The sequence below is a fragment of the Camelus dromedarius genome, chromosome 1, assembly GCF_036321535.1.
Source record: "Camelus dromedarius isolate mCamDro1 chromosome 1, mCamDro1.pat, whole genome shotgun sequence".
In the NCBI taxonomy this organism is placed as follows: Eukaryota; Metazoa; Chordata; class Mammalia; order Artiodactyla; family Camelidae; genus Camelus; species Camelus dromedarius.
The window spans coordinates 18,537,077-18,563,271 of NC_087436.1; the positions used below are offsets into that span (position 1 = coordinate 18,537,077).

At 37.2% G+C, this 26,195-nt stretch overlaps 2 protein-coding genes and 1 pseudogene across 3 annotated transcripts in view; 2 read left to right on the forward strand and 1 right to left on the reverse strand.

Annotated features, from left to right (window-relative positions):
* Positions 1–614, forward strand: part of PRMT9 (protein arginine methyltransferase 9) — a 28,676-nt gene extending 28,062 nt beyond the window's left edge. For both annotated transcript variants that reach the window (XM_031465121.2, XM_031465135.2), the window contains one exon: positions 230–614. In XM_031465121.2, the coding sequence (XP_031320981.1) occupies positions 230–445 (216 nt within the window). In that variant the 3' untranslated portion in view covers positions 446–614. The remainder of the gene's footprint in view (positions 1–229) is intronic.
* On the reverse strand, positions 203–21,794 carry TMEM184C (transmembrane protein 184C). Its single transcript, XM_010982652.3, has 10 exons — positions 21,071–21,794; positions 14,140–14,270; positions 14,005–14,041; positions 13,074–13,279; positions 8,166–8,240; positions 6,971–7,064; positions 5,143–5,255; positions 3,693–3,792; positions 3,007–3,178; positions 203–2,793 (listed from the first exon to the last, which is right to left on the reverse strand). Exons 1-10 carry the CDS (start codon positions 21,191–21,193, stop codon positions 2,528–2,530), a joined length of 1,317 nt encoding a protein of 438 aa, XP_010980954.1. The 5' UTR covers positions 21,194–21,794; the 3' UTR covers positions 203–2,527.
* Positions 21,192–26,195, forward strand: LOC105091221 (ZZ-type zinc finger-containing protein 3-like; annotated as a pseudogene).

Sequence of the window (26,195 nt, forward strand, 5' to 3'; positions counted from 1 at the left end):
TAGTTTTGGTCACTTTCTTTGAAGATTTAAATGTTATCTATTTTCTGATCAGTATCCAGACATAGGCTTGGGTAAACATTAATGAATAAGATAGATTGGTATTAATTTGAATTGGGTGATTAATTATATTTCTTTATAAAATTTGGATCTAAAATTGACTGAAAAGACAAAGACTTATCCAAATCTACTCTGTTTACGCTGATGAAGTTTTCGTGGTTTAATTTAATAGGTACGCATTTGTAAATCTGGACAAGTGACTGCCATTCCATTTTGGTATCATCTGTACCTTGATGATGAGATTAGGTTGGATACTTCGAGTGAAGCCTCCCACTGGAAACAAGCTGCAGTTGTTTTAGACAACCCCATCCAGGTGGAAATGGGAGATGAACTTGTACTCAACGTCCAGCACCACAAAAGCAATGTCAGCATCACAGTGAAGCAATGAAGAGCAGTTTTCCAATGAAAAAATGTGGAAATAGAGCAGCAAGTTCACAATTCTTCTAGTCTGAATGAGTCGTGGGATTGTAATCATAAAATGGAGTTATGAAGATTTAATTCCTTGTAATGGTCGAATGTTTTTTAAAATGGACATTAATAAAGTGTATTTAAAAGATCTGAAATTTAAAAGTGGCATTATTACAAAAATATTGCTGCAGACTTCCTTTCTGGAAAAGGCTGTCATTAATTTTTCAAATTAGGAACCTGTTTTTATTGCTTGGTTTTACTTACTACAGATTAAATTTTGCCAAACCTGTGAGTCTACACTCTTAACCTATAAAGATTAGGGATTTTGAATCTCATCGTCATTTTTTAGGCATCTTGGATTTTTCTCCCTTAAATCCAAACTTATAGTTGGGATACATCAAAAAGTTGGCTTCACTGAAGACTGAGGGCTATGGTTATCTGTAAATTCCAAGCTTGCTTCTTTTAAATACTTGAAATACTTCTGAACCACCTTCTCAGTTTTCATGTTTTGGGAATGCAAACTTGAGTAAGAATTGAAGCTGTAGACTAAATCTAAGTAAAAGAGTATAAGAGGGACAAAGTAAAATCTGAGCGGGTAGCATTTTTCCTGGGCTACTGGCAAAGAAAAATTAAAAAGCTGATAAATTCAAGAAAGAGTTAAACCTAAACCAGTATTTTTCAAAGTTTTGATCTGGATGCACAGTAAGAAAAAAAAAATTAGTCCAAATTTTAAAGACCTGAAGTAGCAAGATTAATAAGTAAGATCATCATGCCTTGTATACACTGCGTGCTGTTACGTTAAGTGAACTACACAGGAAGTTAGATGTATCTTCTCTCCAAACTGCCTGTTCTCCTTGCCTCTAATATTATACTGCCCACCTTTACTGTCGGTAAAATTGTTTAGTTTATAAGAATGGACAGAGTAAAAACTTTGTACCTAATTACCATGAACCAGTATGCATGTATATACGCATTAGATATATATGTGCTTAAATATACAAAGCAAAGGTTTTGAGAAGTAATACTTATCTTTGCTGTTTGCAACATACTACTCTGGCACTTTATTTTCAGTGTAAATGTTAGACCCAATGGGTTATGATTAGCAATTAGGGGAACTCCATCCCAATTAATAAATTTCTCCCCAACAGCACCTACAAGTCTTCTGACTGTTGTCTGTTGAATTAAGACTATAGTTTACACTTGCTGACAACTTTAATGGCACTGAGGAAAAGCAGACTGGGTTTCTATCTCATGTCTTCTGTCCATTTTATTATTTTTATCTCAAAGTCACAGATAATCTATTAATCTATTAGCATGGCTGCAAATATGATTTTTTGATAGTAGTTGTTTTAAGATTAATAATATTAGGTCTTAGATATTTCTCCTAGTAGGGATGTAAAATACAGTCATCTTTCATTGTAGGTATATAATTTTCAACCCTTTAAATTTTGGGACTTAATTTTTTTCTGCTGTCTCTCTCTAATCAAGAACTTTTTGTTAAAAAATTAAGGGTCTACATTTAAAGAATGAGAGACATAAAAAGTTACAGAAAATAAATGATAAATTCTAATTTATCGAAAGACATCCAGTTGAGAAACAGAAATAATTGTTAGGAAGCATATATGGCACATGATTATGATTAAGTTCCACTAATTCATATTTCTGAATTACACTTCCTGCTTATTCCAGAGCATTATATCCATGCAGCAGTGGTAGGAAGCATTGATTGTTTTTTGGTTTTTTTGTGTTTTTTTTTTTATGTCTATCATCTTGCTAAAGCATTGTTAACATCAGTAAAATTTAGTAGTCATTTTCTACCATTTGAGTATGTGATACTCTATGTAGTGTTAAGAAATCAAGTCTAAGTCTAGGATATTTAGACTGATTATTTGTGATATACAAAACTTAGTTGTATAAATCCAGTAGTTGTACCTGGTCTTCGCCTATCTTTGTGTTGAAATTTTCCACCATTAATGGCTTGTCCCAAGCACAAAATCCTGAGCAGTGGGATACCAGGTGACGAAATAACACGGCGGCAGCACAGTCTGCTTTTGCACACTGTTCAGGAGGCCATGGAAATATCTGAAGGTTCTTTTTTCACTCCTGTAGTATAATTACATATTTCATCAGATACATTAACTGTAGTAGGTGTAGTCTGGGGAGTCACGGTGTGTCCAAACCCTTGATAGTGACCCATGGGTGAAGGTGGCACAGAAGAGGCAACAGAAGTTGCATCTTGCGATGATGATGATAACAAGCTTGTATGTTCATTTTGATCTTGATCCTCAGGAAAAAACTTTTTCCTAGGATGTCCCATGACTGTCCTTCCTTTAAAGTAACATAAAGGTTTCCGAGTTAGCCAAGAGTTAGGTTATTTTTACCACTACAGACTTGCCATGCTAAAAATAAGCTCCCCCTCCCCTGTCCCAATTTGAAGAGCCTTACTGTGGCCCCGCTTTGAACCGTCTTTTCATCTCTTAAACACACCTGACAGGAGAACTACAATAGCCTGTCTGAATGAATGAAATGGCTGGTACTTACCAACATGCCTCACTTGTTCAGAAATATCATCCCTAATATCTGAAATATCCCACATGGCAAGGAAGGAATCAAAGCATGAGCCCTCTTCTGCTTCTTGGACATACGGTTTATACGAGAAAGTGTAGTGATGAGCAATGGCAGCAAGGAACATCTCAATACAGATAATAAAGTCCTACAACAACAACACCGACAGGAGCATCAGCCACCTTGGAGTTTGAATCTATTTTTGTAGATAAAGGAAAAGCACCACCTTTCTCTCTTCTCAAAAGTATCAAGTATCAAGAGCTGGCTTTCCCCCAAAGGATTATATTCATTTTTCCATTTTCCAAAATTACTTTTGACCTCTTCCAAAACAAGACAAAAAGCCAAGAGTTTAAATCTATTTTGTACTACACCACTAAGATTTCTTTGCAAAGTTCAGTGCATTCTCAACCCACTGCCCGAGGACTAAGAGGAGAAATGCGGAAAGAGCAACTGATTAAGAAGAACAAAATCGAGGTTCTGTTCCTGGCTCTACCACAAATCAGCGACGAGGATCAGCTTCCCTAGGGCCCCTTGCTTCCTCACGTGTGAAGTGAGGATAACAGTCGCCCCACAGCCTGCATGCTGGCAGGTTTAGGAGATAATACATAAAAATGCTTAACAAACAGTGAAGTTCAACTGAATTCAGAGACAGCGCTACTTACCTGGAGTCCTGTGGCCACAGCTTCTACGGTTTGCCATTCCCATGTATGCTTTTCAGAAATAACGCCAACTTTTACCAACAAAGCAATAACTACTGCTTGCCTATATGTTAGGAAAAGGTAAACGCCAAATCTATATCAAGCATAAAATGAGCAGGTGTTTTAAAAATATGCCGTTTAAAAAGTTAAACCCAGTACCACCTGTGGGCTGACCACCGCCACCACCACCCTGCCTTTACCACATACTCCTGAGGACACCAGGTATCCGTAGTCTATGTATGTTTTACAGATTTACTCTTCTGGTACAGTTTCATCACATGAATTTTGATTACGTACTCTTAAAACTTACAGTCTGGCTTTTGGCTTACAGTTTTTTTTTATTTTGAAATGCTGCACAAGTAATTAGATTTTAAGTTCTTCCTATACATAGACAAATGCCTGACACCTTGTACAATAGCAATTTAAAGTGAAATAAAGGACAAATACTTAAATGTTATCTACACATGTATTAATTGATTATTCAAATTATTTTAAAAAATATTTTGAAACCAGTCTTGTTTGATGTCAAGACAGGGAGTCCACACTGAGCATTTCAAGCAAACCTAGGGATCTGCCCTAGGTTAAATTTAAACAGACAATAATGAGGTAGTAGACAAGGTTTCACAGATCTGTATACAAGAATATTCACTCCAATATTGCTTGTAACAGTAAAAAAAAAAAAAAAAAAAAAAAAAATTAGGAACAACCTAAACGTCAACAGGAGATTGACATTAGAAAGTGATATCCACACATCAGAATACTTTGCGGAAATAAAAAAAATCCAAGCAATAACAAAATATCCTGTTACAAAGACCTGTACCTACAATACACTAACACATCACTGAGTTCTACAAGTTCTTATAGTATGAACTATTTCTTTGGAGTTTTATATATGACGTGCACCACAATGTCAATCACTTTTTTCTGGGTGGTGGGATTTCAAAGATTTTTCTTTTCCTCCTCTTTGTATTATTTGTGTATTATTAAATTTGGTGTATTTGTTTCTAGGCCCCTATCACCCACTCCTTTACTAAACTGGGACCATGTATAGTTTTGTTTTTTGTTTTAAAAAATATTTTTACTGATGAACATTGCCTCACATCATTAAATATTCTACATTATGTTTATCTCTAAACTGTAGAGTTTTCTCTTATATGAAAAGACCACAACTTATTTTAATGATTTTCTTAGTGTTGATACATTTAGTGACTCAAATTATTTTCTTATAAATGTTACAGTGACCATCTGATTATTTCTTTATGAAAAATCAAGAAGGGCTAAAAGGATGTACTTTTTAAAAGGTAAGTAGACATTTTAGTTCATCTTCTGTATTAAGGCTAAAAAAATTCTCTCTAATCAACAAGTTTTATTGCTCTTTAGAAAATGAGAACATTTAAGAGAAAGCAACACTTACCAAAAAGAAACAAAAACCACCAGTTTTACACAAAGAAATTTGCCAACAGGTTGGATTGGACTCAGTTCTTCCTTCAGTACTTTGTAAAATAGCAGGAGACAATACATGGCAAACTAGAAACAATTAAACAATTAAACTTCTTCAATAAGAACAAATATGGTATTAGAAATATTCAGGTTATAAACCAGAGACCTGGTACAGAATAAAGTTTCAGGCAACATTTTCTAGGCTTTATTATGCTTTTTTTTTCAGATTAACAAGCTTTTATAGTTTTCTGTGGATGAATATATATAATATGAAATTTCTTAGAGGAGAAACATCTTCCCTGAAAATTGTTTTAAGTGTTCACTTACTGGGGCCCACAAAAACACAGTGAATAAGTGACTGCCATGAATGGAAGAAAAGGCTCTCATTCGACCAAATAAAATCATCTGTCTGCTTATTAATGACTTTTATACACAAATTACCATTCATTTTATAAGGGTTGAGCTTACTAACTATAGTCTATCTTAAGTAACACCATCTGCATGTTATTTATAAGTCAACACATTAAATAAGTACTATTTCAATAAAATTGTGACCATAAAATTGGAAAGGAATCAGGGAAACAATTTTTCTTGAGGGCAGTATGTTAATCCAGCTGAATTTACTTTTTAAAGATAAATGCTCAAGACATTATTAACTATTTTTAGATATAAGTTGTAATTAGTGTAGCGTGCACAGCAATAAATATTCTCCTCAAAGTTTACTTTTCCCCATTATAAAATGTTCATTTAAAGTACTTTAGAATATGAAAGCAGTGAAGTATAAAGTTGTCCACAGGCCCACCATCCAACCATTCCTTTCCACACCATAAGGTGGTTTTTAACAGGTATCATCAACTAAATATAAAATTTTGTTGCCTGATTTTTTTTCCCCCACTTAAAGTGCCCCTTTTCCACATATTTCATTAAATAACTGCCTAGTGTTTGGGCCGGTGGAAGGACCATTGTATATCTAACCAGTCCTGATTACTAGGCTTCGGACTGTTACCAGGCTTTTGCAATTACAAACAATAAGCTTTATATACAAAAATATTCAAAGCAAAAGTACTTCTGACCATTTCTTGAGGAGGCATTCCCAGAAATGGAGTTACTGGTTCCAGAGAATATGGATGTGTGAGAAAGCTTTGAATACACAGGAACTTAATTTTTATTATAAACCTCTAACACCACACATGCATATCACTGCACTGAAACTACTACCTTGCTGAAAGCATTGATTAAAAATTTTAAATAAAATGCACACTCTTAAGTTGAAGGGATCCAACAGTTAGATCTTTAGAGCATTTCAGCTTCTATAACATCATTTTAATCTTTTTTAAAAAAAATAGCATTGTTAAAAAAACTTGGCTTTCTCAGTTTTCTTTTTATTCCAAATAATGAGACTTTTATTCTCTCATTTTGATTCAAACCCGGTACCGCCATATGCCAATTAAATATTTTTCTTATAAATATGCCTAAGGTTTTTTTTTTTTAAGGAGAGCACTGTGTTTTTATTTATGACATATCCACATAACCGTGCATTCGATACCAGAACCAAATGAAAACACACAATCAATGTATAAGTTAACAGTCAGGTCAATGTCTAAGTCAGCAAATAACTAACAAAGATATTGTATCTTTATGTATGTATAAAGATAAATGTTAAAGGTTCTTCAAGTTCTTCCTGCAAATCAAGTTTCAATATTAAAAAGTAACAGTAAGTTTTATTCGGGAAGAAACTTTCCCTAAAAAAATTCAGAGTTATGGACACTGATTCAGTATGGTCGAAATGAGTATTTACTTACCAACTGTGACATATTGTTTATTATAACCAAGTAAGTCCAAGCATTTGAAAAGCTGAAGTTCCCTTCATCATATATATGAAGCATCTCACAGATTCTAAAGCACGGTGAAAATGAGACAACTTTATGAATAACTAAATCAAAATATATTTTAAAATACAACATTGACAGTAATACTTAAATTCAGAAGTCAGTTTAAAAGATCCTGTAGATAATCACTTGATAGATTATCCAGTGATAAAGGTGGTTCAAATTTAAAGGAAAACATTTTTCCACAAATGTTACCATATGATTATTTCTCCAGCTTGAAGTAAATCCAAAAGACACATACACTGAACTAGAATGGGTTAATTATTAGAGGCAAACAAATTATGCTGCCAGTTTCTCAAAAGCTTGATTGTTACAAACATATAATGCAGGCCTCCAACTACAACTGTAATTTTATCTCCCAAACTGTCTTGGAGGCAACTTCAATTATGACCCAGATCTAAGTGTTAAGTTATTTGATTACCCAATTTCTAAATAGCCAAGAAATAAAGCATGCCTTCAGAAATAAGTGAATTAGTCTTAATGCCAAGGTAAATGTCTGAAAAATTGCCAGCATAAAAGCAGAACAGAGAACTGAAGGCTTCCTTTACCTCTCTTCCCATCCTTCCTGTGAGCAGACAGACTGTTGGTTGTAACTAGCAGATAAAACATGCAATCTACCTGCTTTAAACTACCTGATGCTCTTAAATTTTTAGGGAATAGTTTTACTAGGTAGCTTAATGATACCCCATTTAACCTTAAGTGCTATGCCTTGACAGAATTTTTTAAAAAGAAAACTATGACTTCTTTAGAGTACAGTACTCATTTAGAAAATAAAACCATGCAATGACTCTGAAGTGGTTTACTTTAATGTCATGTACTAGATGTTTCTGTAAAACTGTGTGAACATTAATACTTGAAGAAGAGTATTTTTAAAATGCTTTCTAAAAATCTCTAGAGAGAGTATTATTTTGAAGAATTCTGTAGTGAATTCTATGAAAGGTCACCTTATTTATTCTAATATAGCATGGTTTCTATATAGTTTTTTTTTTATAACAGACTAGATGTGTTACATACAAAACACTTTTTACATGTTTTTCTACTCAGTTGTTTCCACTTAAGTAAGAGCATGAGGATTTAAAAAAAAATGAATAATAATATAACTACTTACAAAGCAAAGATGGTGGTGAATGGTCTGACAACTGTATACTGCAATACACCCAGTTTGCATCTAAACAGCAATACTCTGCCAGAGAAAAAGAACTTAGTTTTCATTTCAACTCCTCATTTCAATTGTATCAGGTTTCTCCAAAGCCCCCAAATTAAAATCACTTTGACAAATGATGCCAGATTTATATTTAATCCTTTTAATTCAGTCATTCTAAATGGCTATTGGGAAAGAATGTGGATGCCCGCAAACAAGTTATTTAAATATATTTTAAAAATCATGTAACAATTGCATCTTCTGAAAGATCTCCCTCTCTGAGCACAGTCTCAAGTTCCTGAACAGCACAGAAGAGAACAAGAATGAAGAACAGAAGTGGGGGTGCCTGTGTGGTTCTGGAAGAAAACTGAGCAGCAAATAAATTACGTGTAGCCTTGTGTGTATGAAAGCATATTTAGAAAGTATTATTTACATTTAGGATTCAGTTTCTTTTCAAGCTTGGTGTTTCTGTATCATTCCAGAGATTATTATTGACTCTGAGCTCTGAATCAGATACTCTGAAAGGACAAAACAAAGATCCTGCATAAAACAGTTTTTATTCTATCACTGAAGTCACTTAATGTACGGGGAAATTCACGAGGAGTAACAAACAAAACAAAGAAGTTCCAAAACATCAACTACCAAAAAAAAGGCTCTCTACCCGACAGCCTTGTGCAAGTAAGCCTTTAAAAAACCAAGTTGCTCTGAGGGCAAAAGTTTATGTAGCACTCCTTTATCAATCTTATGTATTACAAATCCTCTAATTTAAGAATTACATCGATACTGAGACGAAGGTGAGTCTGACATACAGACTGTGAGGTACTAGGTCACTAGGACTGAACAAAAAACTGTTGGTGTTCTGTGTGCTGAGAGCCTTCCCGGTGCTGAGGTGGTTCACTCCCACCCCTCTGTGGAGGTGGGCCCGGGGCTGCACTTGGGCTTCTTGCAAGACCTTGTGATCAGGATGCCTGGGCCGTACATGCCGTGCTTCCGGCCCCACACTCCTTACAAAGTAAGTTAAGTGGGAGTTGGGTTACACCTACAGTGTTTCACAAGCTGATCATCAAATCAAACCTGAGACCACCATGGTGACTATGCAAATGTATTAAATAGTCAGATACCTTTGAAAGCTGTGGAGAATTAATGAACTGGAAGGTGTAGCTGAAGAAATTGCCCAGAATAGGAAAGGCTGAGACAAAGAGACAAATGTGAAAGGGAGTTACAAAGAACAGAACAGAATCAGAAGGTCTAACATGCACTCAAAGTTATAGAAGAGGACTGAAAGGCAAAATTGGAAGAGATTATGGCTGAGAACTTTTCAGAACTGATTGAAGACACAAATCTACAGACTGAGGCACACTGTAAATTAAGCAGGACTGAAAACAAAAACAAAGTAACTTACATACTCCAGAGTGAAACTGCAAAACATCAAAGACAGGGAGGGTCTTAAAAATGCAGTTGGACATGTCACCTATAGTGGAACGATGATTAGCTTGACAGCAGAGGCTTAACAGTAACAACTGAAGCCAGAATTAGATGGGATAAAAATCTTCAAAATGTTTAGAAAACATTCCTGTCAGCAGAGAATTACATCCAGCAAAACTATCTTTCAAGAATGAGGGCAAAATAAAGACACTTTTGGATAAGTATATCTGAGAAAATTTGCTACTGAGACACTGACACTAAAGGAACTTTTAAGTGAGCCAATGGAATAAACTGAAATTGCATTCCTACCTCACACAACATATGAAGAAAAAAGCAATGTGTTTATTAGTCTTAATGGAAAAAATATGAAATGTTTAGAAGAAAAGCACAGGAGAGTGTTTCTGTAATCCTGTGGCTGGGAAGAATTTTTGGAGTAAGACACAAAAATACTTACTATAAATAAGACTGATAAATTCAACTATATTAAAATTCACAACAACTTCCATTTATCAAAAGATATAATAAAAGTGCCAAAGCATGCCAAAAACTGGAAAAAGATATTTTTAAACACACATTAAATAAGGAATTGGTATATAAACATATAAGGATCCCCTACAGACAGACAGCCCATTAAAAAAAATCAGAAACAGCAACAATCATTCCTTAGAAAAGGAAATACAAATGGCTAAAAAACGTTTTAAAAGTTGCTCAATCTCACTACTAATCAGGGAAATCAAGAGCACAGTGATACTTTGCACCCTCCTGACAGGCAAACATAAAGAGGTCTGGGTATTTCTAAATATAGGTGAAGTTGTGGTTCACTGAGAAATATTTTCTACCGTTAATGGGAGAGTAATCTGGTACTGCCACTCTAGCAAACAATTTATCACAAACAAAGTTGAACAAAACCTAAAAACCTAGCATATCTATTCCAAGGTATATGCCCCAGAGCAATTTTTTTCAAACTGTGTCAAATTCAACTTGGGCTGTGACGCAAATTTTAAAAACAAGAGGGAAGAAGGGAATACGTAATAAGAGTTAGTACTGTTTCATGAGAAAATCTCTTTCATAACTGTATTAAATCACTAGGTAAAATAAATGGTCCCCACCTCTCATACACAATATCTAACGTTCATTCAAAGAAAACTCTTTGTGCTCACTGCTTATGTTACAGAAACCAGAACATAAAAAGCAGATTTAGTTTTATCATCTAAGGATAGGAAACTCCCCATGGCATTTGCATCTTAAACCAAAGCATCACACTGAATTATCCTAAACAGCAACAGCCTGATTAAACATCAGATATATAACACCAGTCTTCCAGGAGAAGGAAACTAACTGGTAACCTACAACGTACTTACATACAAGAGAATGAGAAGTTTTATCGTTACTAAAACCATACCCCCAAACCGCATGATTCTGGTAAATGCTTAATGTCTTCAAAGGACAGAAAACCTGGGTTATAGTTATGGATGCACTGCTGATAGTGTTCAGGCAGCAGCTATCTCAGGAAAAAAAAATGAAACCAACACAGAGATTAACAAGAATAAATGTTAACTGCTTGTGTGGTTAGGAACAAATGAATTGCACAAGCACAGACAAGGGGAATTTTGACCTTTAGCATTATTTGAAAAAGGTTTTGGGTTTTAGTTGACCATTGCAAACTGTGATGAGCCAGCCTGAAAAGGCAGCTCGAGCCTCATCTCAGGTTCTGTGTTAATAGAAGAGTCCTGATCAAAGCCACGGCATCATCAGCATTATCACATTTACTGGACCACTGCACTCTCCTCCATCCAAGCCCACTTCCAATTCAGTCTACAAAGAGCCCAGTAAGCTTAGAAAATGAAACTTGGATACCAGTTCTCCGCTTAACATCCTACAATGGCTTCTCACTTGACCAAACTTCAGACAGGGCTCCTCTGACATTTCTTTTCAACTTGGCATCATCTTTAGGCCCTGTCCTTGGCCTGTGAAGTCAGTCTGAGTAAAAAATCCTGCTAAGACATCCATCACCACCCGTCCCCCCACCCCAGTATCCGATTACTCTTGATATCCTACTTGACCAAGCTCCTCATTCCTCTCTTGATGTTCACTTGGCCTGCCTTTACCAAGATTCTTGTTATTTCATGGGCCATGAATCCCCCTACCCTTGATGTTTCCTCTTGTATTTTCTGTCCAGTGACCACCTCAATCTCTTTGGCTATGAATGTCTGTTTGTTCTTGTTGTGTTTGGAGCTGAGCAGAGTATCCCTCCCCCCATCCCCAACCTACATGAGTGTTTCCTTGCTATCCTCATTCATAAACTCTTGTTCTTTTTCCTTCATAGTGTTTACTGAAATGAGTAACTATTTGTCTTCATTTAATTCCTAATCCTCTTAACCAAACAGTAGCTACCCGTTATATGTACTAGGATATATCTACATGCTGGAACATACTAGGTGCTCAATACATATTTGTCAAATAACACCTTGGGAGCTTATTATTTCAAACAGTCAGGTAGCTCCCTGTCCTTACAGGGGTGTAAGGAGAGACACTTATATTTAGTGCTGATGTTGTACAAATGGTTCTGTGTTGAATGGAAGACAGTGTAGCTATTCCTAGGTCATATATCTACACTAATTGCTCCAAATCATTCCGGTTACCTTGGCTTGCAACTTTCACCTACATCCCCATCGGTGACCAAGTCCTATTGATTCTCCAGTTGTATTCTCTTACTCTTTCCTTTCTGTTCCAATTTCATACGCCTCCTCTTCAGCTTATTTTACAAATCAACTACTATAATACCCTCCTAATTTACTTCCCCTTTGGATTCTTCTCCTAATGCATCCTGTATAGTACTGCAAGATTAATCTTTCTAAAATGCTGTCTTCAAATGTTACCTTGCCGACAAATATCCAATGGTTCATTCGTATAGTAAATGCAATGCTAGCTTCAAGTAAAGTTTTCAGGCTTTATTTTTTATTTTCCTTTACTGTCCTAAATGGATGTATAATAAGGCTAACTAATTTATATATCACTAGGATAAAGATTGCTGTTTGTTGTTTTTATTTCATATCAAATGCTACTTCCCCACCTAGACTATTTTCTTGGGTCTTAGATCTGATTTTGCCATCGACTAACTATGTGATCTTGAGTTAGTTAATCTCTACAGACTCTGGCTCCCAATTTTAAAAGGATGTTGATTAAGCGATTTCCAAAGTCTCCCTCCCCCATTAATATTTTAAGTTTTCTACTTAGGATGAACAATGTAAAAGAGACTAACTTACATGTGTATATTATAAAAATGTGTTTTGTTAGTCTTCAAACTTGACTATGAACTACGTAAGGGTAGGGACTCTCTTACACTTTTTGTCCTGCATAAGTACTTAACACACTGCTTTGCAGAATAATGATACTTCAATCTGCTTAAGCAATCCCAAACATAAGAGAATTAAAACCAAACATACTTACTCTCCCATAGTCCATGGTGGACAGCAACATAAAGGAGGTAAATGTTTCTGCTGATCTTTGGCTTCAAGGATTAATACCAGATTTGGATACCGGTTAGTTAGATAATTGGTAAGGAATCCCATAAAATTGTAAATGACATAAGCTTCATAACATTCTCTGCAGGTATCCACATATATTGCAATGCTGGGATATTTCAAAGCTATCCACTATGAAAAAGCACAGATGTTAAAAATAGTTGCAGCTATGATAAAATGAATTACCATTCCAACGCATGGTACTCACAGTAAGTCTACTTTTAAACTTAAGGTGTCTTGTCACATACTTGCATCAACTTTTCTAAATTTTATCATTATGAGGACTACCAGATAATCTGTGAAATGAGTTTTTAAAAGCAATAAACATCTTGGATATTGGTAAACAAAAACATTTGTGTTGGGGGTAAATAATGAACATGAAGAGAGAAGTTAAATTATGTACTTGAATTTTTAAATATAATCCAAAATTTTTACTGACACGATCACAGAAAATGATGTTAAGGATATTTTCTTTATATTTAATCAAATTAAAGCAGTTATCTGTAACAGCTGCATGTATTAGAATCTATTAGGGAAGGTTTCTGTTTTGGTCCAAATAAAATATATAATAAATAAAAAGGATGACAATGTAATTTTAAATATTACATCTTTAAAGGACTAAGAACTACAAATCCAAAATTTTAAAAGATTAAGCAAAGAAAACAAGCTATAGATTTTTAAAACATCTGCCTTTTCTATGGTTATACTTTATCTTCTTAATTAACATTAAATACAAGCGAACATTTTCACTTACTAATCTAACTCCTTATTGCCAAATAACATATTTTTATTACCTTAATTATGTTAGTATCATCAAACAAGTTCTTAGTTAATGAGATAAAATGAAGCATACTTACACTATCTAAACTGTATATGGGTACCATCCAAAGAATCCTATTTGGAAAGCAAAACATAAATTTAAAACATTTTACATCATATTTATGAGACAAGCCAACACAACACTAGTAGAATCAAAACAAATGAAAATTTACCTTATTATTGGTTTCTGTAGTTCCGGCTGTGTATAATGCACTAAATGTTGCAATATTCCCCAAAGCGATATAGGTATAGTCAACAGCAAAAAGATTAAAGCAATAAACCAAGCCTTGGTGTGTATTCCAACCTTAAGAAGCAAAGAACATATCAGTATAAATTCCCTGCTATTAAAAGTAAAGAGCTAAGTAAAATATTTATATTTAAAAATTTTAATTTATTTTATTATTAATGAGGCTCAATATTTTCCAAGTGACTAGTGGCATTTTTATTTCTCTTCAATAAACAGCCTATTTTCTGCTTTTGCGGAAGGAAGGGGAGGGTTCTTCCTCATGAGGCTGAACCCTTCCTCGTGGGGCCTTCTGTAACAGGGCTCTACGCATTAAAACATTAACATCATGTCATTTCTCCCTAGCTTGTTATTTGCCTTTTATATTTGATTATTGTAACTGAAGATGTACAGAAGTTTTAAAACTTTCTGCAAGTCAAATCTAAAAATCTTTTTCTGGTTTATTCCTTTGCTTTTACATCTAGATCAAAATCTACCAACATTTTTTGTCAATTTTATTGTTGCCCAGCATGTCAGTAGAACAGAGTGAGTGCTGACTATTTGCCTGATACTTGGCTAAGCTCTTTACACACATCCTGTCTTTTAAGCCTCCCACTTGCTAAGCACTGCCACAAATGCTGTCCAGGGGAACCATGCTGATACGTGCTGCCCCTCTTACACACAACAGTATCAACTTGGGACACTACATTTTTTTAAGATTTAAGATTTAATTTCAACTTCTGATCAATATTTTATCCTTTAAAAGCTCAATTCCTCAAAATACACTTTGAACAACCCCATCCTGAGGGCTGAAGTAATCTACTTGTTTTCTGGTAAAAACAAATTTAGTGGCCTGAGGGGCCACTGGGAATGAATTTTATATTAATTTGTACTCCTGCCTTGAAGAATGTGAATATTTTTTATTATAAAAAATGCAAATACCGACTTTTTAAAGTAAAACGGTGGGCATTTTTAGTACCTGGTAACATAAAGACCTGTTGTATTTCTTTACACTGACAATAAAACGTCATAAAAGGAAAGTATTTTTAGTACTTGAGTTCGAACAGTTCATGAGAATAGAACTGATGCCTGCAACTTGTAGTTTTTACTGTTTTGCACAAGATTTTTTCTCCATCAAGGGTCAAGGATTAAAGAAGTAGAAAAGAAAAGTATAGAGAACCAATGTATTTTTACAATGAATTTCTATATTAAACTGTATGGAAAACGTGACAGCAGATACAGAAGTCTTGCTGACTGCTGGAGGTTAATCAAAGCAGTAAGTCAAAAGCAAATACGTAGAGGTGAAGGTTCTGAAAAGAATGTCTGAGCAATAATTTTCCAGAGATTTTTGCTTGGCTCAATTTCATTTAAGATTCAGGGCTCATTTTAATGATGATGTCATCATCATCAGATACTCCAAGCCTTCTTTATTATGTGATCATTAAGAACAGTCTTGCCAAGTAAGTTTAATGCCCACATTTGTTTGTGTGGTTACCTTAGTGCCAAAAGGTAGAACCTGGGGGTAGCCTTAAGAGAAACATGATGTGCTTGTGACTAATGAAGGCCAAGCATCCTCAGTGTGCTGTAAGGAAGAAAACTCTTTTTCAAATGATCATAAAACAAGTGACTGGAAAATTGAGTCATTTCAGTAGCGTGATTCCAAATGTAAAAAATCTTGCATCATGGAATTAGTACCAGTTTTACACTGCAATTTAGTTTCAGAAAAACATCATCTGCTCGCCTTAATGCCACTAATTTGAATCACTGGTTTTATAACTGTTTTGATTTTTGAGCTATATAAAAAGCTATATGCATAAGAAATTTAACCTATTTTATGTGTGTACATATTTAGGTGACATGATAATAAAATAACTCTAGAATCTATAGATATTATTATGATTATTACATTTATTTTAATTTAATTTACATTTACCTCTAAATAAATTATTCACACTGGAGACACATTGATAGGAGGATCTCATTAATATTAAACTTATCAGCCACGAGTAGGGTTTTTTTTGCTCACAAAACAAGGAGATAAGTAGTGTAGCTTTTTTTCCTAAGGTAACTTGAAGAAAGTAGAGAGGAAGGGGAAAAAAACATTAAAAACAAGCATCCAGGAGTGAGTTAAGTGTCCATCAGCCAAAAGCTTTCAAAGTAGAGAGAAACAGGACGGTGCTTTCTGGGCCCAATCCTCCTCTGGGAAACAGGAGTAGCTACTTGGGACATAAGACCACAGGGGTGGGGCAAGATGACTGCAGAGCAACGTGACATCACAGGTGCACTGAGCTTCTGTGACCTCTATTATATGTGCTCAGTCGAGTAAGAGAGGGAGAGACACGGTTTGAACAGCGCACATGGTCATCATGCCTCCCCAGTTGTGAGTATGTGCCCCACCATGGGCATGGGACGGGCTATCTAAACCTGCAGCTTTCTACAACCTCAGTTCCCCCTGTGTGAGCACCGTGATTCTAGTGCTTAAAAAACAAGGATTTTTCATATAAAACTGTCCCTTAATATGCCAACTACTTTTTCTAGTGCTCGATCAGAGGCACATAACTCTGCTTTAGGTGTTCCATTGAAAACCTAATCCCAACTAAAATGCTGTTCCACAAGAAACAGCCACTCTGCAATAACAGTGATGATATTTTAAAAACAACAGTGGTAATTAGGGCTTATTGAGCACCTACCATGTGCCGGGCACAGTGTTAAGCATTTTAAAGACATAAACTCATCTAGGGAATAATGATGAAAAGGATGATAAGGAGATTGTATATTAAGCACTTAGTGCAGTGGTACTTATGCCACTTACGTGTCTCAGTTTTCCCATCTGTAAAATAGGGATAATTCCTATGCTTCAGGGTTTTAAAGATTAAATTAAATTATACCTTATCCTAGGGACACGCACTAGTTAGTGTCTCTAACACCTTAACAACAACAACAACAAAAAAACACAACAGGGGGAAAAAAAACCCTGCCTTAATCCACACTCCTCTATGTACTGTGCCATTCATTTTTCAGGCCCTCTGAGTCAAAATACTCAAAACAAACAAAATGAACAAACACTTGTCTTCATATCCTGATACCTCTTCTTCACTCCACATTGATTCTTCAAACAACACCCTCTAGCTCCGGCCCTGACACCTCCATTGAAACCAGGATGAGCATTGCAAATGACCCTCCTATCTTGTGAAAATCAATGGGCGTCTCAGCGGCACCAGACTGTTCACTTTGTCCTTCTTGAGACAATCTCCTGTTCTGGCTCCCAGCACTCTATTCCCCACTGGCTGCTGCTTTCTTTTTTTTTTTTAAGTTCTTATTCTTCTACTTGACCTCTAAATGCTGGTGCTAGGTCCTCGGCCTTTTCTTCTTCCCCTTTATAATCTCATCCATCCTTATGTCTTTAAACACCATCTCTGTTCTGACAACTCTTACACTTGTATCTGCAGCTCGAACCTTTCCAAGCCCTCGACTTCAATGTCCAACTGCACAGCTGACATGCCCACACGATATACCTAAGTGTCCAAAGAAGAACTCAAATTCTCTCAGACCTGTCCCTATCCATCGATTTTCCATCTTGGTCACTAGCATCACCATTTACCCTGTGGTTTAGACATAAACCTCAGAGTGCTTCTTGATTTCTCTCACTGCCTCTCCTCCCCAGTCCAATCCACCATCAGGTCCTGTTTCTTCACTTCCAATGATACTTAAAATTCAGTTTTCCATCTCTATATCTGCCATTCTGACTTGCACCAAAAGTCATTATAGCCCAGGCACCCAATACCTCTGAACTACTTTAAAGAGCCTTCCAGCATCTCTCCACGTCCACTTAATTTTCTATAGGCTGCTAGAGTTGTCTTTTGAAGATGTGTAATAATGTTGCCCTGCCTGTTCATTTCTTAGATCTTTTCTAGTTTCCTCCATAGCATTTTATATAATTTTATTTTATTGATTTGTTTTTGTTGGCTGTGTTCATCTCCACCACTAAGTTCCATGAAAGTAGGTGCAGTTTCTCTAACTATATTAGAATACAAGCCTGATTTATCATTGGGACTCAAATAATCATTTATTAAGTATCAGGCACTTGGGCAGAAGGAGAAAATAAAGTTAAGTAAAATAAAGGGTGCAAGTATAGCTCAAGTGGTAGAGCGCATGCTTAGCATGCATGAGGTCCTGGGTTCAATCCCCAGTACTGCCTCCAAAATAAATAAATAAACCTAACTACCCCACCCCTCAAAATAAATAAATTCTATAAAATAAGTAAAATATATATCATGTTAGATCCTGGTGTGGTAGAGGCTCAGGAACTGAGGAGAGAAAGTCCAAGGAAGACGGGAGGTGGGGTGCTGGGGTGGGTATCAAGTCATGCTGGGCCTTGATGCCATAGTTAGGGATACTGGCTTTTAATCTGGGACTAGGAGTGAATGGAAAATTTTGAGAAAAGGCCACACATAATGTGACTTAATGTTTTAACTGGATACTTTGGCAGGTGTGTTCAGAAGAGCCCTGGCAATACATGATGAGAATTTGGCTCAGGGTGTTAGCTGGGGAGACTGCAGAACTGAAATTTTTCCTTAAAACCTGGTACTTAAAAAGTACAGTTGAAATCAATAATGAAATAAAATTCACATCTTAAGGCCAGACAAGAAAAATTCACACAAAAAACTTTCTCAGTCCTGTGGCCTCCCCCGTCCCCTCTAGTGTGCACTGTGCACCTGCATCATAACCAGACCTCCCCTTTGGCAGGAGTACCTGTGCAACCATAAACATCACTTTTTCTCCTTCTGGCACCAGTCATGTAATGCCTTAGAAGATAACATCCTTTCTCAATTGTGAAAGGGTCACGATGACCCATCACTTGCCTTCTAAGTACAGACATCTTTGGTGAATTTTATGCACAATGCCAATATATCGTTTCCCTTAAAGACAGTGACTGGTGCTGAACAGAGTGGTCAGATGACCTGGGGAGATACTGGGCCGCACCTAAAGGAAGTTCTTAGCTCAAATACTTATGACCTTATTAATGTTACTAACTATATTACTTGTATTCTGTCTGTTTTACAAGATTATTGTTTTTTGCATTACCAAATGTATGACTGAGCCTCAGATAAAATTAATGATTAGGTGACTTGAAATGATTGACCAAATATACAATACAGTTCTATAAGATTGTAATAGCATGACTCTAGATCTGGGAAGAAGCAATAAGACGGAACCATTTCCTGGACCATAAAAGACTAGTGAGACAGGTGGTCCAGAGGCTTTTGGCTATTGTTAAGAGGGCCTTGTCCAGTAATAGCACATTGAGTGGCTTATCAACAAAATCCTCACCTGCCTGTGGGACAAACTTGTCATGAAATGCCTCCCAAACCTTGGTAGAAATTAAGACTGAAAGGGAAGGGACTGTAAAATAAAGAATGCTGCCCACCATCCAGTTCTACAAGAATCAAGTCATTAGCCACTGTGGTCACTGAAAAGCTGACCTACACTACACCCTGAAAGGAACTGGGGGTAAGATCCAGATGAGGCACTCTGTGCTCTGGGAAAACTGGCAGAATGGGCCTTCAAATTGGTATTTTCAGGAGAAACTTTAATGAACCCGGATTCTTGCATCGTCACATACTTAGGTAAGCACTAAAGCTATTAAGATGTCTGTTCCTCGTGAGTAGCAGCAACCTTCTACTGAGATGTGTGCTCGATTGCATGTATCACCGCCCTGCACCAAAATCACACATATGCTGGCTTCCCCCTTTATCTCTTCGGAACAGTTCTTAGAGCTCTCGGAGAGGCTGTCTCCTGGGCTATAAGCCTCAGTTTGGCTCAAATAAACTTTTCCATTTCTTTCTCAGATTGACTATTAATTTTTTCCATTGACACTAACACCTAAGACAAGTCTCAAGATAGGTTATTATACATATTATTAATCTTAAAAGTAGTTTCTATACTTCAAAGTAAGAAATACTCCAAAGAAATCCCTATTTGTATTAAGATATCTATACTTGAATTTTGTTAGACAAATTATGGAAATAACTTAAATATCTAATAAATGGGAAACGATGTAGTGTAATGTTACATAACATTAAAAACAACTACATGGACTATGTTAGTATGGGAAAGTCAACAAAAAAATACTAAGTGAACATACAGAAAACAAACATATTAAATACATTTCATTTAATTGTATAAAAATCATTTCCACATAAAAAGCCTAAAAAAAAACCATGGGCTTGTCATAACTCATGTGAAATAGTTGTTTCTAAGTAAAAATACGTCCAGGTTCTTATTAACTTCAAATTTAAAGTTTATTACAATTTTTATAAAGCACTTAGTTAAGTATTTACCTGGGGCGGGGAGGTCTTTCAGCTTTTACTACTTTACTGATGTCATAATAAGAATGACATCAAAAAATATACAAAGGACTTTTTGCAAAACTTTGTTGGTTAAGAGTTAATTTCTAAAGTAAAAACAAACAACAAAGTTAAACCAACTCGCGTCCTTTTAATCCAGGAAGCTAGTTAAATGCTAATAAAATTCAACACCTGGTCTTTAAAGTGGATCTAGTTAAGTCCAATATTTGAATAGATCAGATTTCAGGAATAAAGTTACCTTACTTTCAGGGAACTGATAAATGCTTGCAAAACAGTGCTCTCCGAAGACGCTACCTTAATATATCCTATTTTCTCGGCCCTACCTCCACCCGTAGAAAGCTCTGAAAAACTGTGAACAACCAGAAACAACAGGTTTATGTCCTAAGACTGGGTTCATTACATGACGTGGTTTTCAGGATATCAAGTCTGGAGCGTCCGGGCAAAAATAGGATCCCTTAGATGGGCCGGACGGTAGAAGAAAGGTTAGAGGCGGATGGTGAGGGACCCTCTTACCTCCAGTTTCTGTAATTTCCACACGCATAGGGGAACGGCAACCACTATGGACACCAGGTAGATGACCACCGCTAAAGGTCGAATCCACTGTCTCCAGTTCCTCCAGGTGCAAGTGCAAGGCATGTTTTCGCATAAATCAGCTCTGAGTAGCAAGGGAAGAGAGCTCGAAGGAGACTGTTATGGGGAGCCCTGTTCTTTGGCTGTTCTGTCGACTCGCATACTACGGAAAAACAGCCGTTGGGTGACTTATTCAGCAGCTCGAACCGCCTCCTTGGCCCACGCTGTGCTTTCTGCTGCTGCTGCTGCTGCTGCCGCCACAAATGCGGCCGCTCAAGATGCTACCGGGGAGCAGTGCGGGCAGCATTCTTTCCTCTCTACCGTGCATCCACCCAGTTCTTCCGCGGTGGAATCCCCGGCAGAGCTGCTCCCCTCACCCCGGGATCGCTCGAAGCTCCCCCTGCAGCATGGCCTCGACGGGAGCGGCACCGAGCCGGACCGGCCTGTAAGGACCCTGCACACAGCTCGGTTCTGCCCCGCGGCTGCCTGCCCGCTCACTCTTTTCTTGGGCGGTCGAGCTTCCTTCCTCCCCGGTTCGCAGGCGTTTCCTTGCCGGATTCTGCTGATAGATAAGGGGCGATAACTCAAACCCGCTGGCCCCAGGATGTCTTCACTCGCTCGTACCGGACATTCCCCCAAGGCGGAATCCAAGGCCAAACCAGGGCTTCCGCTTCCGCCCCCTGCTGAATGAGGTTGGTGATTCGTCGACAGCGCCAAGCTAGGCCCCCCTCATCCGGTTCATTCCGTACTCTCTGATTGGTCATTTGAAGGGGGCGGGGCTGTAGGGATGCGTATCTACGTTACAAGGTTGGAGGCAGAGGAGGTTCGGGGAAGTGTGGAATCGCTGTCGGATGGGACCAGTGGCCCATGAGGATTCTGCAAGCTCTACAGAGCGTTTGAGAACACTTGAGGAACCCCTACTCCATTGTTCTGCTGACTATATTCCAGCTTTAAGAAAGCCTGGGTAAGAGGCCATTACCTTAGAGCTGAGCCTTTTCTTTTTCTGCACAAAAGGGCCCCCATTCTCTCTGAGAGTGGTTAGGGAAGTCAGCTCGAATAAGAAGACAGAAAGAAATGGGAAACGTTCGCCTAGTTTTGTGTCAGTTGCTGGAATGTAAGGGTAGAGCCACTTGGTTATTTTGGGATCCTGCGGAAAGACCATTCTAGGCATAGGTTAATTTTAGAAGACACTGCAAATACTGAATATCCTCTCCGCATTTGGAACTTGTTACAAACTCGCATACATTAAAGTTTCAAAAGGTTGACATTATAGCTGACAAATTTAATGTGCTTAAAGCTTTTAACTAAACCTATGGGGCAAATAAATGGTAAATGGGATCTTAAAGCCTTTCTAAACCAATAGAACAAACAAATCTCTACTTCTCAATTAGACACACAAATGTGTTCTATATGTGTCGTTTTCTGAGAGTCAGACACTGCTCTTTACTTATATCAGTTGATCTGCATAAAAATCCCAGAAGGTAGGCAGTTTTTGATGTTACAGATGAAAAAAGAGATTCAAATAGTTAAGTAATTTGCAAAGCTCATTGAGCTAGTTAGTGGTGGTGCTGGGATTCTAACCTTGGTCTCTGACTGCTGAGGTGCTGCTAAACATTCAACCTATCAGCACCTGCCACCTGAGAATCCTTGACTGATGACTGTATGTGAACTAGAAGGCCTGCAGTATTGACTACACCCAGCCTAGGGAATGTTGTCTGCCCTATTGTCATCTGTCCTAGCCAAAGTCTGGAGCTTGATAACACCTCCATTTTACAGCCTGGTCTCTTTTTATACAAACTTAAAGGGACATAGGCTTTTTGTTTGTTCTTCATAAGCTAACCTACAAAATTGACATAGTTATTTTTAATTTCCTGATCATTAAATCAGTGCATACTCCATTGTCAAATTTCAGAAAAGAGGAGAATAAAGAAGAGAAAACCCTTACTCTACAACCAAGTATAACCATTACTTACTTTTTGATACACAATATAGTTTTCCTTGGGTATGCTGGATACATAGTCTCTGTGCTTTCAGTCAGTCATTGCCATCTGTAATAGTCTTCCGCATTCTTTCTCATGGGCAAATGTTTTTTACATAATTTGTGAAACTTTCCTTGAGTTTTTTTCGCCCTATATCCTTAGTAGCACTCATGAGTTACAATCATTTACGTATTTGTCTGCCTTTTAGATTGAGTTCCTAGGAGCAAGCTAAAGCTCTAGAACTATAAAAATAAATAGAATAAAGCAAGAGAGGGAAGAGACCAGAATGTCACTTGCATAGGTAATTTCCCACACCAGTTTGCGAACCAGGGTTTATCCATGGTGAAGTTTTCTGCAGATCAGCAGAGAAATGAGAAAGAAAGAAAAAAAATATATAGTGAATTTTCCATTTAGTCAAACTTATTCATTCTAAAGGAGTATGCTTTATTTTGAAGTTATCCGTTCTGTTTTTTTTTTAATGTGATAGTTATAGAGTAGTTGTTTTCTAAATGTTCTTACTTTGGAGAATGAAAGGTTGGTAACTTTGTTTCTATTTAGTCTATTTCCAAAATTGTTCTTGGTCCATGAAATACTAAAGTCTGGTAATCACTGAGTCAGGAAATGGCTGATTTCAGCAACCATAATGTTGGCTTGATCCTAATCCACTTGCTTTTCTTGCTATGGGCATTCTCTGTATTCTTTCTGGATATGACTTAGCCTAAGCCTGAGGGTGGATCTGAGCTTGATAGTGTTTGAAAAATAACAAGTGATTATAACCAGTAGATGATACTAGGGTCAAAGTCAAGCCAATCGTTCTTAGTCATTAGTCATTCTTGATGCAGTTTGGATTAGTCTGCCTTAAAATAATAGGTTAACAAAATTCACTTTGAGGGATTCTGCGAAGCGGGCACCCCTTGGCATGTATTGCCATATCTCTCTATGTAAATGCGTCTGTGGTGGTTTTAAAACATGGCTGCAACTTCTGTACTCTTCCCATAAACATATGGACTCTGTGTCCCCTCCCCTTAAATCTGGGTTGGGGTGACTGATTTGACTATTAGAGTATAGTGATCATAATCACCATATGACTGCAGAGGCTAGGTCATAAAAGGTCAGGCAACTTCACCTTGTCTGTTGGAACACTTGTTTGTGGAACTGTCAGCCATCAGGTTGAGTTTAGGCAGACATCAGAGAGAAGCACAAAAAAATCCCATTGAGTTCGTGGAAAACTTCCAGAAGAAGGCTGATATAGGGCTTCCGTATCACAGAGAGTTGTTCAGTTGCCAAAGATTGGGCACCAGTATACCAATAGCCTTGGGAACTTTGGAAGGGAATGTGAAAATCATAAAAGGCATACTAGAAGAGTTAATCTAGTTTTTGACAAACTAGGTTTACCTGCTAGACCAAAAAGTCCTTTAGATCCTAGGAAGGATGGAGAGTCCCTGTCATACTTGTATGTTGCCTCTGAGTGATGGTTCAGAAGGCTCAAAATAGTCATCCTCAGATGATAAGAGGACACATGTGTGATGATACCAACCCTGAAACATTTAACCAATTGTGGACTGTTGAAGAACAGAAAAAGTTTGAACAACTACTCCTGGAATACCCTCCTGAAGGAGTAGAATCTTGATGCTGGCAGAATGTAGCTGATGAACTGGGCAGTAGGACAGCAGAACAGGTTGCCAGCAAGTGCAGAAGTAGTTCATGAAACTAAAGCTGGCATTCCAGTCCCAGGCAGAACACCAAACTTATATATATATACTCCAAAAAGTCTTCAACAAGCACATGACAGCACCCCCTTAATAAGCCTCTTTAAACATTCCACTTTGATGACTTCCCAGGAACCATCAGTCTATATGGATGAAGATGAAGACCGATCCTGTTTTCATAGCCACATGAACAGTGCTATTGAGGAGGCATCAGATAGAGTATTCCTATTATGTATGGAAATTTACCTGAATATAAGGAACAGTTTACAAAGTTATAAAAAAAACAAACTTAAGCAAATGCAAGCTGAAAGTGGATTTGTGTACCATGTGGGCTTCAAGTGTGATAACTGAGGCATAGAACCTATCCAGGTAGGGTGTTCAGTGCCACTGCCAGGATTGTCCTCCAGGAATGTCTTTGGATTTCTGTGGTTCTTGTTCAGACCACCTTCATGAATCAGATATTCACAAGGACGATCACCAACTAGAACCTGTTTGTAGGTCAAAGACATTCTTAGAGTCTACTGTGTGTCCCAGGGCACCAGTTATAATTACTTTGACCCAAACTGCTTTCTGGCAAACAGATGACATGGATGAGAACATCATATACCAGTCCTCTTCAACACATAGCAATGGTATCATTGCGAATTATGTGCATAGTTTGGGAAGATTCTCTGCTTTCCTTGAAATGACGCTCGATGACAGCACGATGGCTTCCTGAGTGTTCTTGTCAAGTCCAGCTCCGCACCATCGAGGCTCTAGATCATTTTTCAGCAGCTGAACATTCCTGGTGAGCAAAGGATTTCGCTGGTGAGTTTATCGCCACCACCTTAAAGCCTTTTAGGCGGTGACCTTAAATGGGTGAGATGGAAATGAGAGCACACATTAAAGAGAGAGTAAATTCCAATGGTTTCAAAGAACCTGGTCTTAAAGATGCTGATGAGAAGACAAAGTACTTATATTAAAACAGTTTGGTAGTTTTCAGTTTTATGAAAATAGTTTTCAGCACAGAAACTGACTTCTTTTGACAAAGTTTTAACCAATGACGGTGTTCTCTTCTAGAACATGTACACTTTAAAAGATCTCACTGTCCCCAGTGGTGGCCACTGGTGGCCTTCAGTAAATTGGAGCTGCTTAACCTTGATGTCTAATTTTTTTAACCACAATTTACTGTCCTTATTACACCAGCGAAGCACTGTAGGAGGCAACTGTGGTATTCTTCCTTAACCAGCTCACGGCGTGTGAATGCTATAAAATTGTCACTCAGAGGTTTTTTAAAATGTAATGTTATGCAAGATGATCATGTGATGTGTACAAACCATGGTGAAAGTGCCATTGGTGGTCAATATGAAGATCTGTTTAACATACTCATGTTGAAATAAA